General features: G+C 41.6%; 1 protein-coding gene across 1 annotated transcript in view; it reads left to right on the forward strand.

Moving 5' to 3' along the window:
- Positions 1-11,591, forward strand: part of LOC308088919 (uncharacterized protein) — a gene marked incomplete at its 3' end in the record, with an annotated part of 79,797 nt that extends 68,206 nt beyond the window's left edge. Inside the window, exons 32-56 of the mRNA XM_080433502.1 lie at positions 92-145; positions 740-793; positions 1,182-1,235; positions 2,465-2,518; positions 2,733-2,777; positions 2,961-3,005; positions 3,324-3,431; positions 3,597-3,650; positions 3,936-3,989; positions 4,598-4,651; positions 4,960-5,067; positions 5,159-5,212; positions 5,680-5,787; positions 5,870-5,923; positions 6,121-6,174; positions 7,411-7,464; positions 7,619-7,672; positions 9,110-9,217; positions 9,394-9,447; positions 9,726-9,779; positions 9,905-9,958; positions 10,867-10,920; positions 11,017-11,070; positions 11,234-11,287; positions 11,526-11,591. Of these exons, the coding sequence (XP_080289628.1) occupies positions 92-145; positions 740-793; positions 1,182-1,235; positions 2,465-2,518; positions 2,733-2,777; positions 2,961-3,005; positions 3,324-3,431; positions 3,597-3,650; positions 3,936-3,989; positions 4,598-4,651; positions 4,960-5,067; positions 5,159-5,212; positions 5,680-5,787; positions 5,870-5,923; positions 6,121-6,174; positions 7,411-7,464; positions 7,619-7,672; positions 9,110-9,217; positions 9,394-9,447; positions 9,726-9,779; positions 9,905-9,958; positions 10,867-10,920; positions 11,017-11,070; positions 11,234-11,287; positions 11,526-11,591 (1,560 nt within the window). The remainder of the gene's footprint in view (positions 1-91; positions 146-739; positions 794-1,181; positions 1,236-2,464; positions 2,519-2,732; positions 2,778-2,960; positions 3,006-3,323; positions 3,432-3,596; positions 3,651-3,935; positions 3,990-4,597; positions 4,652-4,959; positions 5,068-5,158; positions 5,213-5,679; positions 5,788-5,869; positions 5,924-6,120; positions 6,175-7,410; positions 7,465-7,618; positions 7,673-9,109; positions 9,218-9,393; positions 9,448-9,725; positions 9,780-9,904; positions 9,959-10,866; positions 10,921-11,016; positions 11,071-11,233; positions 11,288-11,525) is intronic.
- Positions 11,592-11,609: the final 18 nt, after the last annotated feature.

Raw genomic sequence — 11,609 nt, forward strand, 5'->3', positions numbered from 1 at the left:
TGACAGTAATCCAATTTGTCATCTTGTTAGTTTAATTCAATTCTTATTCTTAAGTATGCATATTGACTTCATTTGTTTTTGTCTCCAATAGGGCCCACTAGGAAAGCCAGGCAAAGATGGAATCACTGGACCACCTGGTGAGAGGGTAAGTAGATTTGAACCCTGTTGGTATGGTATTCAGACACCTTTTTTAAGCATCTTAAGTACCCTTACCACTGGACAAATACCCACTAACACACACTAAACGTCTGGCTTTTGTCTTTAGTGGAAAGGTTACAATTGGCATTCATTCCCGAAACAAATGACTCTGCTGCACTATTCACAAGTATTTATTGACTCCAGCTCCAATCGGCAGTGATGGAAACATGACACCTGGGTAGACACAGACAGACAGACAGACAGACAGACAGACAGACAGACAGACAGACAGACAGACAGACAGACAGACAGACAGACCCATTTGTAGTGTCTTACAGAGCCACGCCGTAAAAACAAAATGAGCCATCCATTGAATTAAATGAGAATTACTATGAGAAAATGTGGTTCTATCCCCTCTTATGGATACTAGACTACTGCAGATTCAGGCTGTACAACCAGGAAAGAGTACAGGTGTCAATCACCAAACTTGTTTTTTAACCCCTAAATCATATTCAGTTCAGGTACACATACTTTATTGACACACATGCAGCATCAGTTTTATATTGAATATTAATCACTTCTCTTAACTTCTCCATTGAAGGGTCTCACTGGGAAAGCAGGTGTGGTTGGCCCTCAGGGGCCAGTGGGCATGTATGTAAGTGACCTTCTTGTACTGTACATTGTTGTATATTGTGTGGTTACCACTTTCATTTTTGCCAAAATGCTACTTTCTTACCAGGGTCTGTTAAGAGTTCATCTCAATCAAAGAAATTATACTATAAGCTTTAGTGTATTTACTGCATTAAAATGTTTAAGTAGTACAACAAATAATTGATAAAACATTTTATGACGTTTTTTTTCTGAATCTTGCCATAAAATGTGCAAAATTACAGCCAATTTAGTACTTTTCTTTCAGACGAGATAGAATTGGTAATTTTTGCTAAACCTACCCGTCTGGTGCTCCAGGCAGGTTGAAAGAAGTGCTAATCCTTCTGTTCAACCAGGATGAATTGTTAACATGTGAAATGTCAACTCCTCCACAGGGTTACCCTGGAGCACTGGGCCTGACCGGGAGGCCAGGTCATATGGGGCAGAGGGTAAGGCATGATCCCTTTTTACTTAAGTAAAAGTTACAAGTAAAAGTCCGGAATTCAAAATGTATTGGTATAAAATTGCACTTAAACTACCAAAAGTGGAAAGTAGTCATTATGCAGAATGTCCCATTTCATAACTTTTAAATTTATAAAATATATAAAAATCTTTTTAAAATAGCAGATCTACAAGCTCACAATGTGTCGCATCGTGGCAGTAAAAGTACAGAAAATTGGAAATACTCCAGTAAAGTAAAAATACCTCAACATTTTACGTACAGTACTAAGTTACTTTACACCACTGGATCCCTTATTGCGTGAGGCCTGGTCATACCAGCATTAATCACAGCGATAATTCAATTTAGTCGAATGAAGCCACAATTCCTTCACATACAGTTCAACTTTGACATGCAAATCTTTGCACTCAACCAACATCTACACTGCTTTCACAGTGTTTTGCTTTCACAGGGGTGGGAACTATCGTTTTATATAAGCCCTATTTTGTTCGATATAGCTCTGCCAGAATATAAATTTTAATCCAGAGAGCGGTGGCATGGTTCAGTCAGCCGTGCAGCAGGAGTAGATGGTGGCATGGTTCAGTCAGCCGTGCAGCAGAAGTAGATGGTGGCATGGTTCAGTCAGCCGTGCAGCATGATTAGATATGGTGGCATGGTTCAGTCAGCCATGAAGCAGGAGTAGATGGTGGCATGGTTCAGTCAGTCGTGAAGCAGGAGTAGATGGTGGCATGGTTCAGTCAGTCGTGAAGCAGGAGTAGATGGTGGCATGGTTCAGTCAGTCGTGAAGCAGGAGTAGATGGTACTGTAGAACTGTTTCCTTCATACAGATGTTGAGTGTTTTCTCCCATGCAAAATGCTAAGCTAGTGCACCTCACACATGACAGAGTAAAGCCAATCTACTGTATCTGTCTCTCAAGGACACGCAAAGGATTAAGCTCTTAGGGCCTTATCTTGCATGCCACCTTACCCCATATCCCGAAACGTTTTTGTCTTTTTTTTACTATTTTGAAGAACATTTTAAAATAGTTCAAATAGCCAATCTACAAGCTCAATGTAGATCGGCTAGTTGAACGATAAGGGGTAAGGCGGCATGCAAGATAGGGCCCTTACTGTTTCTTGTATGACTACTGGGTATATTCTGGTTATGAGTGCATTTTATTTCAAATTGAATTAATTTCTATTTTCTGTCTGTCTGTCTGTCTGTCTGTCTGCTTGAAGGGGGGAGCTGGTATCAGAGGATCTCCTGGTCTGCGAGGAAAGATTGGGCCTCCAGTGAGTATTTGCGTTGAATATTTCTGAGTTGAATATTTCTCCCTTTCCCATCTGTCATGCCATGCTATACACTGTGTACTGTGCAGAAATGACTTCAAAACAAGACAAAAGATCTGGCCTATCTGGGCAGGAACATTGTTTTGTTGTTGCCGTTCGTAACAGACTTTTTACCATTGTAACAGATGATGATGATGATGATAATTATTATTCACAGGGTTTGCCAGGCTCCCCTGGTGAGAGGGGGCCTCCAGGACCTCAGGTGAGAAAGTGATCAGTGAAGAAGTCAACAAGAGGTTGATGATAAATGAGGCATTAACCACAGAGCTGTTAGAAGGAGTCTAGCTCTTGTCCGTAGCGTTAGAAGGAGAACTCCCTCTAACCTCTAGCTCTGGACCAGAGCTAGTCCAGTTTCACATTATTATCTTCTCTCATTTCATCTCAGGGACGTCAAGGAGAGATTGGACCTAAAGGTGTTCGGGGACCCCTTGTAAGAAATAAAAACATTTAATATTCTTTATTACCTCTGGCAGGACATGGGTTCTATGTATAAAATGCATAGGTTTCATTTTAAAGTGCTGTAAATCCATGTTGGCAAAGCATTTTACAGGACAAGCATCACTTAAATTACACCAATATGTAGATTATTCACTTTAAAGAGCAACGGTCTTTAATAAGCTAATAACTTCAGTAGAGATCTTGGCTGAGTTTAATAGAGGATAAAAATGGGATTTGGAGCGAAATGCTGTTTTCTACTGTAAGGTGTGCCCTGTATGGTGTCTTTAGTTTATTGTATGAATGGTTCCAGGGCCCTACAGGCCAGCCAGGTCCAGACGGTGGCTTGGGAAATCCTGGCCCCCCAGGGAGCCAGGGGCCTCCGGGGCCAACAGGCCCCGTCGGACCAATTGGGTTTCCAGTGAGTGGGTACTTTTCACCTTTCTCTCTGTTTCACCATAATCTAAATCAAATATTAACTAATGTACAGTTTTAAATTTGGTAAAGCGTGCACATTGATTATAGTTTAGAAATGAATAATAATAATTTAAGTGTCTGTGTATAATGCTAGTGTTTTCTTCATCAGGGCCCAACTGGGCAAAATGGATTGATGGGTCACAATGGTGAAAAGGGACAGCAGGTAACACATGATTGTGTCTGAGTGATACATACAGCCACTAACCCTATGTACTCCCCCAGGGCTCTATGCTAAGTCCGCTAGCATTTCCCTCTACACTTCACTGAAAATAGCTGATCTACAAGCTCACAAGGCGTCGCAGCAATGCAACGCTTTTGAGTTTGTAGAGTTTGTAGACTCTTTTCTGAACATTTGCCCCAGAATAGGGATGCTAGGTTCCTGTTGTTGAGATTGAGAGCTGCTGTATTCAAACCATGTTTGTCATTGAGGAGTATTCTTCTTTTGTAGGGCACACATGGGCCTGCAGGTGACGCTGGTCCACCAGGACTGGATGGACAGCAGGTTTGTTAAAGCTTTGGTGACAACACTGACAAATTATTGTACATGGCAATTACAGTGTTTTTTTTACTCCAATTTGTGATTCATATCAGCATATCGTCACTGTCGGACGGGAACCTTGTATTGTCCACTGTCACTTTTCAGGAAACTGAAGAAATAACTTGTCCACCTCAGCAATCCATCTCCCAGGGGTCTAGCGCATCGTAATGGGGACAAACTCCCGCGATATCGGCTGATACCGACAATAAGCCTCTCCCGACCTACTTCTTGTTAATACTTTTCATTGGTTAAATTTCCATAAAACCCACAGACACACTTAATACTTTAAAACCTGACGTCCCTAATCCCTATTTTGACATGTCATTCATTATACGCGAAGACTTTAAAAAATAGCTAAAAATAGCCAATCTACAGTATAAGCTTGTAGATGGGCTATTCACGCTACTTTTGTGCAATGCTGTCATATGACAAAGTATAAAATAGGTCATTAATTTATGAAAAAAGCAAAGAATATGAAATATGGAGATACAAGTTTCTGCCCGACCGTGACCTGCTCTATTTAAATCAGTCACTTAAACTCATCGTTTATGGTTCCTGTGTGTGGTATCTAGGGTGCTCCTGGACCATCTGGAGAAGAAGGGAATACTGGAGCAAAAGGCAACCAGGTCTGTGGTTGTTATTACAGGGACAGTATACATTGATCTATATTAGCCAGCCAGATAATTTTTTTTGTATTACTAGGTACGAGGTCAAACTACTTTATTAACTCATTAAAAAGGTAACGTTACTACAAAATACAGTAGGTTTCATACTAGCAAAATGGATCGTACAGTATTAGGAGGATGTGAGCACAGAACACATACATGCATGGCAAGGGAATAGATTAAAGATGACAGAAAACCGCCCGCAAACATGCACATTTAACTCACAGAGAAATAACTGACTGGATCACATCTCCTTCCTGGTAAGACAGGGAGCACGAGGCCTTCAGGGACGGCAGGGGACTGAGGGGCCAAAAGGAGAAGCAGGGTCACAGGGCTCCCAGGGGACGCAGGGAAAGCCTGGGCCAAGCGGTAAAGAGGTCAGCCGTCTTACTGTACCTACAGAGCCGCTGTTTAATGACTGGATGTCTGCTGGGTGATGATGACATGTTTCCTTCTTTTCTATCATAGGGAGAAGAGGGAGAACCAGGCGTTGTGGGGGATCTAGGCCCTAAAGGACAAAAGGTTAAAACAAAATATATATATTGTCAATCATCAACTTAAAGCTCTATCATGTAATTTGCTTGTCATTTTGTCCAATCTGTATGGTTGTATTTGCTCTATCTCTGCTCTTTAATTGAGACATGTAGATGTCTAGGTTTGACATGACCTTTGACACAATCCTGTTTCTGGTTTGACACAGATTTTGACCTAAATTAAATTTTGCCCCCGAGCAAGCAGGCATGCTCTATTAGCTCAGTGGTAAAAAAGTCAGCACTTGTGCAGGAGACCCGGGTCCAAATCCTGGGTAGAACATAGTTACATAGTACAGCTTTAAGGTAGTTAGGGTTGGGTACAGGGCACATTTCCATTGGTGGGTGTGTTATGTTGCCCCTTGGTCCACATGATTTGTATTACTTGTGCTACGCCTTTGGGGCATCATTTCGTACTAATATCCACACATTTTTAACGTTTACTAATCTGATTTCAAGGGAGATGTAGGAAATCTTGGAGTTTCGGGGTTTGAGGGCCCCCCTGGATTACAGGGCAAACAAGGACAAAGAGGTTCAAACGGAGAGAAGGGTTATGCTGGACTGATGGTGAGTTAGTTACCCATAATGCGTCTTCTTCTCACCCCTACAGTATTCTACTGAGTGACTTAAGCTCTGATTATTTCCACAGGGCCAAGGGGGCTTGAGGGGGAAAGTTGGACCATCAGGTTTGATGGGACTACGGGTAAGAATTTGCTGTTGAATGTATATAAATATTGCACTATTACAAATTCTATTCCGTATTCATCAATCATGAGAGTTGAATATTATTCATCTCTCTGTTGTTTCTGTTGCTGGCTACTGTAATTACCAGAATACGCCTCTGGGATAAAAAAAAAATCTCATAAATGTATGGCTTTGAACTTCTGTCTTTTTCCCCAGGGGTTTCCAGGCCTTTTTGGGATGCTAGGGATTAATGGGAAACCAGGACAGAAGGTAAATCATTTCAGTGAGACTATATTCTGCATAGCACTGCTATCACAGAAATGGTTTTAGGGGATCTGTTATGATTTTACTCATCATTGAATGCTCCTTTTTAATAGTTATTGTAGAGCATGTTTCGTGACACTAGCGGCAATAAAACATATTCCACTTTCATGATAGTCTTTCAGAATTACATACATACAAAATATGGCAGATTTTCTCAATTCCATAAAACTTGACTTTTTGTTATCTTGTATGTAGAGTGATATGTAGTCTATCGTTTTGAAGTGTCACTGTACCTGCACCATACAGTGTGCGCTACAGTTTAGTTTATGTATGGCATAGGGAGGGGGCGCCTGGATGGTGCAGGGATAAATTTCCTGCCAACCACTGTGTAGACTCAAATTGTATTCCACCATGGTGCCTCCGGCTTGGCCACATGCTCCAAAAACACACATTTGGCCTTGGCCGTGTTTGCATGTGGGAAACCGGCAGGTGAGTGCGTTCTGTCACTTAGCCTCATTCCCAGCCTTTTCTCATGTCAGAGGAGAAAAGCACGGTAACGACCTAATGCAGAGCGTGTCTATAGGACGGGACTTTCCCTGGAAGCTGTCTTTTTAGACCAATCACAACACAGGTTTAATGCACGGAGAATGTAAACGGCTCTGCAAAGCGTCAACGTAACTTCCTTGGGCGGTACTTCCGGTTAGGCACTCTCTCAGTAGCAGCTAGGTCTCGCCCAGCGTGCTGTCACTGCACTAGCGACTCCTACAGTTTGGTGGGGGCACCTGTTCAGCAGGGTGCAGAGATGGGAGGGATAACGTGTTCCTCCACACGTGATACGCCCTCTTGGTGAAAGTCTAGCCTCGTAAACCACCCCCCCCCCCCTCCGGAAATTGCATTTGCATTTGATTTCAGGAGGTGCAAATGGGATTTCCGTATGGGGGGTGGTTTACGAGGCTAGTGAAAGTCCTCACTGTCAGGTGAAAAGAAGCGGCTGGTGTCTCTATGTGTATCGGAGGAGATGTGGTTTTCTACATCCAGTAGGGGTTGGCAGTGACTATACACATGGGGTGCATACACATGGGGTGAATTGGCAATGACTAAATTGGGGAGTAGAGGAAAATAGAAAAAAGGATGTATTTTATAAGGATCCATTTGAGCCAACACCAATAACGGAATCCTGTGATAAAATGCAGTGATATCATGTCAGTGTAAATGAGTAACTAAGACTTGTCTTTTCTCCAGGGAGAAGGAGGCCATGATGGTTTGACTGGAATCCCTGGAGAACCAGGTCTTAAGGTAAACCACAGCAAACCACAACTAGTAATTAAATTCACTCTCATTGTATGATGAAAGAAGTTATTAAAATAACATATATATTTATGTATTGACAGAATCTGTTTCATTTGTGTCCATTTATGTATGATTTATCACATACTCTCTCTGTGGGCAGGGGGTCGCAGGGAGCAGAGGATTCAAAGGTGACTTGGGAAAACCTGGACCAAAGGTGAGTACTAGTGTTGCCAGAATTTGTGAGAGAAATAAGCAGTCAGGTCTAGGAAAACAAGCCCAAAATAAGCGACTATTAGGCCACATGAGCACTTTAAACTTATATATATATATCTCTGCTGTCCAGCCTGAACCTGCTAACTCCAAAACGCTCATTGTTCAGGAAACAAAAAAACAAAATATAAGTTTTTCAGGAAATGAAGAAAACCTTATATTTTTAAAACAAAGCAATACTGCCTCATCAAAGTTGGTATAGTGACTTTATATATTGTCAGATACTTGCATGTGTCATTATATTATCAACACTTTACCCAAATCGCGGGTAAATCAACACTTTACCCAGCGCGAGTGGAGTTAGTAGTTTCAGACGAGCAGAAATCAAGCTGAAATGGAGTTGTTGTCCAAACAACAATAGCTCCACTCGCTGCTGAGGGAGAGGTTTCAAAAGGGTAAAAATTCCCAAAAGCTAACAATGGATCTCCAAGCTCACAATGCATCACAACAACGTGTGAATCAATGCCCTGATGCTTCATGACACTTATTATATAGGCCTACAATAATAAACAGGACTTTAAATATTACAATAACTTCTGCAAAGAGGTAGTAGAACTAGCGTGGCAGAAATGTTACAAACGCCTTTCTTCTTGTCATATTGCTCTCCTCATTAAACAGTTAATAGATTTTAGAAATATAATTACTTGTTTTCATAACATTAGCGTCAGTGCTAAGTTTGATAAACAGGTACACTGTATAGTTTTAAAAGACTACGGGGAGCTTTACGTCGTGCTCCTCCTCCTGGCTCGCTGCGCAGCGCGCTCTACTCATGCTGTTAAAAGGCAGCGCTGGAGAGGGGAGGGGGGAGTTTTTTTTTTTTGACGGACAGTTTGAGGATCCAATGGAGTTGGGAGTTTTCGTCAGAGGCGCTTTTTAATACTTTTCATTGGTTCAAATGTTTAGATTTTTTACACAGACGTAAAGGGTGTTCAATAGATTTGATTTATGAAAAAAAAAAAAAAAGATGAAAATGGGGTTAGCTGGTTCGTCCTGGACACCGACGATATATATATACCAGTCATTGCAACACTGATGAGTACATTGAAGATGTCATCATCAAAGCAACAGGGATGGTGGGAGCCTGAAGGTCAGAGACACAAGTTTGTGACGACATAAGTCACTGGTTTGAATCCCTGAATGTGAAAAAAGAATGCTCTTGCCTCCCTCAGAAACCACCATTGAAAGTGCCCTTGAACAAGGCACTCACAATTTGCACTAGTTGAGTCATTCAGTGTTTGTACTGGGTAGTTTCCAGGAGTACTGTAAATGTGTTTAACAATGTGATTACGATAAATGATGATTCAATGATTATTCAAGAGACATGCCGTTACAATGCTGGACCTATACTGTACAAGTGTTGAATTAACTGTCCTTTTCCCAGGGGTCAGCAGGAGCCAGGGGACGAGAAGGTGACACTGGTCCAAAGGGTTTTTCTGGAACTGATGGTCCCAGGGGAGATACAGGAGGAAAGGGGGAGCTAGGCGGGCTGGTGAGAACGAATAAGACTGTGTTAAATGATTTATGGGTACATTAGGTTGACAATGCCATGTGTAGAGTGGTGTTTTACTCAGGTGCAGGTTATAGAGTTTTGTTATCCATGTTTTAAAATGGTGGCAAGTGATGAAATTGAATAGATTTTTTTAAAGTTCCACTTTCTGTTTCCAGGGTCCCGAAGGTCTACCAGGTGACGAAGGACCTAAAGGTCTGGACGGGTTAGAAGTAAGATCAGCACCCTGGACATTATTGATGCCCTGTACCGCCTTAGGCCATTGGGCCGTCATAATATACATTAATTTAAAAAAATGCTGTTAAATGAATTACAAAATAAAACACATGTTCATATGAATTTATATTTCTGTCGGTATCACCCTTAACAAACATATCCAGGCTGTTGCCTATATGACCTACATTTTACATTGATTCTGGCTAAGTAGAACATGCCATGAGGCATATCTCTGTTTATCTCAGCTTATGACTGTTCCTATCTCTGCATTTAGGGCCTGGCAGGTGAGGTAGGACTCACAGGAACCCCTGGCCCTCCAGGACCACAGGTCAGTGTTGCATGACTGTACACACACACACACACACACACACACACACACCAGACTTTTGTCATTAAGTGTGTTGTGAACACTGTGAAACAAAAGACACACCATACTTTACCTGTTCTTTTCAGGGGCCAGGAGGGGAACCTGGTATACCTGGAAGACAAGGGCTGAAAGGTCAAAAGGTCACATCGGACTTCTCTGTCCATTTGTTCATTTAGAAATTAACCAATTATATGCCCTATTTCAGTGGTTCTCAACCTGTGGGTCGGGATCCGGGTCCCCACATGATTTGTTTTTTTTGGGGGGGTCCCCGGATGACAGTGAGAGGACAATTTAAGAACTTTTAAAGTATATACTTTTTTTTAACCACTACAGCATCAAAAGTAATCAACAAACTATACTATAAAAACTGGTCAAACATTGGCCAAGTTGTGAAATTATATCAGAACGAGGCAAATAAAATTAAAATAGCCGATCTACAAGCTCACTTGAGAGCTTGTAGATCTGCTATTTTCACAGTATTTATCTGTGGAACCGAGTCAATCAAAATGGAATGCCTCAACTACTACATTCCAAGTGCTAGTCAGGGTGGGGGGTCCCCAGTTTAAATATGATTATTTTGGGGGGTCACGCCTGAAAAGGTTGCGAACCACTGCTCTATTTGATACTTTATCGTACAATGGTGTCACACATCTTAAATAGCAGATCTTGATTGTTTGATTGAATATTTAACTAACCAGTTTGGGAACAGTACAGGTAGTACAGTTAAAGGTTATGCGAAAAGGATAACGCAAAAAGCCCCGGGGGCTTGTTTCCATTGTGGTCCATAACAAGCTCCCAATGCGTCACATCAGCTATTTTCAATGTGAGCTTGTAAATCTGCTATGTTTTGCTATTTTAGTATAATCTCTTATAAAATATAACAGCTTTTCAGACTGATGACCATGTACGTGTGGATCTAGTATACATATTTTTTTTAAATGGGTATCATACTTTAGATCTCAGCACATGTAGAAACAATTAAATGTGTGTAGGATTTATCCAGATGCGTTCAGTGTTTAACATTATATATCACTGAATCACTTTCCAGGGAGATGACGCTGAAAGTGGAAGCCCAGGGAAGAATGGACATGTTGGAAAGAGGGTAGGATTACATGCAGTAGCTTGCAATTTGAACTGATTATAAATGCGATGTGAGTCTGAACTTAACTTCAAATCTGTGTTTTGTTCCCACACAAAGGGTAAACGAGGAAAAGCTGGAAGTAGGGGCTTAAGAGGAACACGGGGAGAAAAGGTCAGTTCCGGCGTTTGACAATCAGAAAATCTGACTTGGTTACCCACCAGCCATTACCAGCGTTGCATTTGACCTTTAATACCAGTTCAATGTTTTGAGAATGAGCTGAAGGTCAAGAGAGGTATCGCATTTAACGAAGGTTTCACTTGTTTCTGGCCTACAGGGGAAGACGGGAGATTTTGGTCCAGTCGGCCTTCCAGGAAGACAGGGTCTTTATGTAAGATATTTTAGTCTCATCAGTGTCATCAGTTTTTGGGACGAATGTGTCCTCATTCTGTGACAAAAGGGTGCATAGCAAATAATGTATTCAGTAAAATCCTCAATGCTAATTAATCCATTTGTAACTCTGAAAGTTAATGTGGGTCAGAGTCTATTTGGTACCGTTTTACACTGAGGACTTATACACTATTGTGTACCAGTTTGCAGTACTTATAAGTCTCTCTCTCTCTTTGAAGGGTGAAGCTGGAACACGTGGAGCAACGGGTGAAATAGGTCTTCCGGGCCTGAAGGCAAGTCTCTAGACTGACTCCCATTAAGGA

Source organism: Gymnoscopelus braueri (assembly GCF_963280865.1).
Source record: "Gymnoscopelus braueri genome assembly, chromosome: 7".
Classification (NCBI taxonomy): domain Eukaryota; kingdom Metazoa; phylum Chordata; class Actinopteri; order Myctophiformes; family Myctophidae; genus Gymnoscopelus; species Gymnoscopelus braueri.